The sequence below is a fragment of the Onychostoma macrolepis genome, chromosome 07 (genome assembly GCF_012432095.1).
Source record: "Onychostoma macrolepis isolate SWU-2019 chromosome 07, ASM1243209v1, whole genome shotgun sequence".
Lineage (NCBI taxonomy): Eukaryota > Metazoa > Chordata > Actinopteri > Cypriniformes > Cyprinidae > Onychostoma > Onychostoma macrolepis.
In genome coordinates this window covers 25,530,075-25,535,910 of record NC_081161.1, presented here as the reverse complement: position 1 = coordinate 25,535,910, position 5,836 = coordinate 25,530,075, and the positions used below count along the sequence as shown (strand labels likewise).

Genomic DNA, 5,836 nt, shown 5'->3' with positions numbered 1-5,836 from the left:
AACACAGCTGAAGCTAAATACGACTAAATGGGGACCAAACGAGAACAGGAAAACCAAATATGAGAAAGGAGGGAGAAAACTAAGGCAGGGAAGGCACAATGGGGAGAAAAACACAGGACACGGGGACACAGGACTGACACATATGTTTGAAAGAGTCATTTAAACAATAATTTCTCAACATTTTGTCATTTCCTATATACCTATATCTGTCTTCCACAAAGATCCTCTTTCTTTCATATGTGTGTGCTAAGCAATGCTTCCACCTCATCAAATGTATGCAATGTTAAGAGAAAGGGTCGTCTGGTCTGATTAATTATTTTACTGTACGTGACATTTATTTTGTGCACTGCATGATACACAAATATGGAAATGTGTGTGTGTACACGTGTTTTTGCGACATGAGGACACACATTTTTATAATGACATGGGTATGACATAGGTATTACAAGGAGAAGGTGATTTATGAGGACATTTCCCCATGTCCTTATATTTCAAAAGGCTTATAAATCATACAGAATTATTATTATTTTTTTTTGAGAAAGTTAAAATGCACAAAGTTTCCTGTAAGGGGTAGGTTTAGGTGTAGGGTTGGTGTAGGGCGATAGAAAATATGGTTTGTACAGTATTACGCCTATGGAATGTCCCCACTATTCACAAAAACAAACGTGTGTGTGTGTGTTTTAAAGCCTTTTAAAAACTGCACAAAATATACAATATTTGTGCCTTTAACATCCCTGTAAAAGCCAAACATTTTGATTTGGATAGTTTGTGGTTCATGTTCATGTGTTCATGTTATAAATATAATCTGTGTTTCTCTGGTTAGATAAGGAAATAATGTGAATTTGTGTGACCAGTGAATGAATTAGGTTATATAGATTATATAGAAGGGTGTGTGAATTTCCAATATAATAATTACATTATCATGCATATTGTTGTTTCATTTAGGTTTTTCATGTCATATAAAGTTGCTGCTGCTATTTTTTTTTTTTTAGAAAATGTGGTATTGTTCTTTGTATTGAGAACAAACTGTATTATGGTTATTGTATCGTAGTTTTATTGATGTACATACAGTACTATTGATTTAGTGCTTGGTTGTTACTTATGCATGAACTGCTGATATTAATATAAAGACAAGGACACACTAATGTTGATTGCATTCATCAGTTTTACTACTGCAAAAGGATTACCAAAAGCCAAGAACGAGAAAGAGAAAAGCTTAAATAAATATAAACATAAATTGGTTAAAAAAAAAAAACAATTCTCTCACAGAAGCCATCAATCATATGAGTTTAAATTTTTTTTAAGCAACATCTCGTTTTAAAGAGCTTTTTGAGTTCACATTATTTTCAACTTTTGTTGATTTGTCACAAACTTCTAATAGTGGAACATAGTATTATCTTTACAGTTTATTTAGGCTACTGAGAGGCGTCTGATTTCAAGGATGTCTGAATGAAAAAGATAGAATAAGTCAAATCATTTAACACTGTGATGTGCAAAAAAGGAAAGCTTAAAAAAGATTGATTGAAAACAAGATGAACACTGTCATCAAACACATCCTTCATACAGTCTGGCAGCACTTCAACCTGAGAAAAAAAAAATAGCAATGAACATGAAAAGAAATACAATACTTTGTTATAATAAGAGTTTCAATAAAAATAAATCCCACTGTAGAGACCACCAGCCTTGTTTACTAGTTTAGCCTGCAGGACTAAAATAAAGACCATTTAGACCAGGTAAGTACTGCTAGTGAACAGCATGGGTATGGTGGCCCATCTGCTAACCTGCATAAAACACCCTGGAACTGTGTCTAAATTCATGGTGGTCTGAGGTGGTGATCTCAGCAGAGAATCACAAAATGCTGATTTAATTCAAATAACAGTAAAGTCTTAACGTACGGCAGTAGAGTCTGTTAATCCGCAGGATATCATTGAGGCTCATACTTCGAGCTTCACCAATCACAACGTTCCTATCAGGTATGGGAATCAAGGTTGGCTTCTCGTTCCTGGAGAAAGCATATCTAAAACAACACATATTTAGAAACAACAGTAAACTGATGAAAAAAAAATTAACATTTTGCACAGTACTACAAGAACACTTACCTTGAATAGTGCATCACAGAGTTGTAGTCATAGGGGGTTGCCAGATTATTGGTTTCTCTTCTCATGAAATTGTACCGCATTTCTGTTACATTGAATATTAAAGACTATATGTAAATGTGGTAATTACACTGTAAAATTTAATCTAGACAAAAATTAATGTGATTAAATGTAACATGCCATGTTTTATCCATTTTGTTTGATTTAAAACATAAAATTAATCTTTTTTGTTGTTGTTGTTATTTCAATCTCTCAGAAGAGTTCTAAAGAAAAATACCAGGTATGATGTTCCTATAAAGGATTTTGATGTGTTTGTCACGGTCGCGGCGGTTCTGTTCATGATGGAACCCGAGAGCATGAAGGAGCTCGTGTTGAACAATATCGTGATAGACACACCCAGGACGCTGGAGAGAAACAACCTGTCCTCCACCTTGGCGCCCCAAATATGAATAGCAACTGTGGATCACACATTACACATCAGCAATCAGGTTGTATATTTATGTTTTGGGAAAGCACATTTACTACACAGAAATTGGATAGAAATCAGATTTACCCAGAATCAGACTGAATGTGGAGAAAGTCCCTCTGCCCTTCATGTGGTATGAATCGAATGCAGGTAACATCCGCAAAGGACCGTAAGCCTTGTTTAATCACTTGTATTTCCTTTGGAGCTGTGGCAGAAGTAAACTATTAAAAAGATCATGTCACACTGATGAGATAATATTAAAAATAGTGATCGTTGTCACTTACAGTACTGGTTGGAGATCACGTAGGGCACATAGACTAATCTATCTCTGCTTCTCTCCCATTTGCATCCACGAGCTGTGCACGGATCTGCGTTCTTGAACCCTGCTGATACAGCGATGTCTCCAAACGTGATCAAGGGCCCATCCACTTGCTGTCCTGTGTGGTACAGTATAATGCACAAAATCATTCAGTCTATTGACACTGATAATATAATTGAATGAAGAGGAATTTGTTATACTGTTATACAAAAGATGTGCCTATACTACAAAATCATATAGCCTTCATACTCTTACCTGCATGTTTGTTGGACTCAATTATAGATGACACTGACATGTCATCTTTCTTAGTGATGTTACCTGAGACATGAATCAATAAATTATTAATAAAACACTATAAAAATTAAAAGTTAGCTTTTATTTTTCTTTCTGTGCATCTTACCAGTCTTCCCAGAGATTGTTTCGAATAAATCCTGTTAATGAATTTTAAACACATGTATATTATAAATTCTTGGCAAAAAAAGAAAAACTACTCTTAATGGGAAACTTCTGATTATATAATTTTTCATTTCAGATCAGATTGTCTGTTCTAACCTCAGTAGGACGACTCTGAGTGGGAACAGAGTTCAGCAGAAGAGAGACGACCACCACCAACAGGTACATGATGAGAGATTTCTGAGAAATTGTATTGGATCAAACAGAGCTGGGAGTTATATACTCTTCTGAGAGTCTTAGATTATCAGTTAATTATTCTTTTTATCACAAACCCCAGTGTGTTCTGTTGCAGCGCAGGCCTGTAAGAATAAATGAGCAGACACAGAGAGTCGGTGCACTACCAAAGCATTCTCAACTTTATTAAGGAAGATGGTTCATATTTATACAAATAATATCAGCCCAGATGTCTCAGACATCCAATCAAAGTATTCAGAAGTTACACATTACCTTATATGGATAGAAATAAATATAGTTGTTGGTTATAAGATGCAAGTAAGATGTACATGTGAGTATGTGTGTGTTGAGCATTCTAGACTGCGGTCAAGCAACAAAAAAAAAAACTGTGTGCACATATTAGCGTGATTACAGTAATTTCAGGAACAGCAGAAAGAGAATGCCATTTTAGAGTGCTTCTCTTTTTGGTTTCCCAGAATTGTGAGAAAATATAACAAGATGTCATGTTTCAAAGAATTTGCTATTCTTATTACAAATTATGTATATGGTGTGAATCAGTGGGGTGCAGTGGTGTTTTAAAATGAGGAGGCAGTTATATATATATATAAATTCATGTCCCTGTTACGCTTAATGTTGTCACATTTTCTTGGTTAAATAAACATTACATAAAAAAGAGAGAACAAATACAATTCTATTTTGTATTTTATTAACATTATTTTTTATTTTATTTAATAATTTAAATTATAATGATACATTTTATAGTGTTTTTATGAATTTTTACATTTATTCCAAAATAATAACTAAAGGCAGTAGCAATTTGAACAATATATTGGAAACACTTTACAGTATGGTTTCATTAGTTAACTATAGTTAACTAAGAATGAACAATACTTCTACAGCATTTATTAATGTTAGTTATTTGCTATTTACACTGTTAAAATAGCAGGATTTTCTGCTATTTATACTACTTATTACAAAACTTGGTTCCGTGATAACGTGAACAAGCATTGTGTGAATCACGCTTGGGGAATGATGTCCAAAAGCGCCATGCTAGGGGGAAGCCCTTAGGAGTGTCTACAGATCTCAGGTCGGGATGGCATGAGAGTGAGGTGGGTTCAGTCTCCTGGCTTCTCTCAAGAACTTAATGACTAAGCTGCGAAAGCTCCCATTGAGGAGTGAGAGATGAAGGCTCCACAACTCGGGTTGGGGGTGCCATAGGGATCCTCTCGCTTGGGAGAGAAAGTCCTTCCTCAGTAGGATCTGCCAAGGATCTGTCAGAATGGTGCCAGTAGAAGGACTGAGCACCTGACCTACCTAATTTGTCTGGTGACCTGAGGGAGCAGAGCGATCATGAAAAAGGCATAACGGCGAGCATTGGTCCATTTGTGGGTCAGTGCATCTTGTTCATTTGAGAAAAATGTTGTGCAATGTGTCAGACTGTGTCTCAGCGTCTTGTGTTTCCCCTCCTCTTGTGACCTTATTTGGAGTTCCTGTCCGTGTCCTAGTTTTTGTGTTCATTAGTTAATTCGTCTCCAGTCCTGTGTTATTAATTATCTCGTTTCCCCCTGTGTTCTTAAGTCCTGTGTTCCCTCGCCTCAGTGTTCGGTGTTATATGTCAATCGTGAATGTCAATAGTGGTTATGTTCATGAGTATCGTCAATAAAGTCTTCGTTCCCGAAGTTCCTGGTCTCTGCGTCTCCCTGGTCTGCAGCAACGTGACACAATGAGGGTTGTCTTCTGAGGTGAAGAGGTCTACCTCTGCCTTCCCGAAGATCTCCCAAATCATCTGAACCATATAGAGGAGACACAATGCCCCAGGACCACATGTGCACTCCTTGGTTCAATTTGCCCGGCATATGCACTGCCTTTTAGGACTGCTCCCTTCAGTGTGCCCACAAGAGGCGGCACCTCACCATTCTGTAGAGGGACCATGATCTGAGACCACCCTGGCGAATTATAAAGGCTACCATAGTCATGTTGTCCAAACAGAGGAGGATATGGTGCCCTTTTAGGGCTGGAAGGAAGGTTTTGAGGGCCAGAAAAACCACCATCCTTTCCAGGCAGCTGATAAGCAGGCCCAGTGGTAACACAGAAGATGCGACTGAAAAGCCTCTACTTTGAACGCTGAATTCTCAGTGAGCATTGTGGCATGAGCAGGCCTGTATCTGTGCCGAGTCGAGAACTTCCCCGTATACAGCCCTTCCATTCGGACTGTCTCTGGCTCCACACACTTTTACGAAGTATATGGTCATGGCTCTCTTGGCTCTCTTGACTGGCTAGTATAAGCCCGGTCGGAAGAGCACTGGCTCTGCTCCTCAGTCACCTGGG

The 5,836-nt window shown here is 37.6% G+C and overlaps 1 protein-coding gene across 1 annotated transcript; it reads right to left on the bottom strand.

The window, feature by feature from the left end:
• Positions 1-1,578: 1,578 nt before the first annotated feature.
• LOC131543846 (hatching enzyme 1.2-like) lies at positions 1,579-3,502 on the bottom strand. Its single transcript, XM_058781661.1, has 9 exons — positions 3,434-3,502; positions 3,282-3,312; positions 3,137-3,199; positions 2,847-2,999; positions 2,650-2,767; positions 2,374-2,552; positions 2,100-2,181; positions 1,896-2,017; positions 1,579-1,583 (listed from the first exon to the last, which is right to left on the bottom strand). Exons 1-9 carry the CDS (start codon positions 3,500-3,502, stop codon positions 1,579-1,581), a joined length of 822 nt encoding a protein of 273 aa, XP_058637644.1.
• Between the last annotated feature and the right edge of the window lie 2,334 nt (positions 3,503-5,836).

Bases quoted from the DNA above. Each gene is read 5' to 3' on its own strand.
- LOC131543846 (XM_058781661.1), bottom strand. From the start codon at position 3,502: ATGTACCTGTTGGTGGTGGTCGTCTCTCTTCTGCTGAACTCTGTTCCC. The intron at 3,200-3,281 runs GTAAGATGCACA...TTCATGTCTCAG, and splicing joins AACAATCTCTGGGAAGACTG to GTAACATCACTAAGAAAGAT. The intron at 2,018-2,099 runs GTAAGTGTTCTT...GTGTTGTTTTAG, and splicing joins TCTGTGATGCACTATTCAAG to ATATGCTTTCTCCAGGAACG.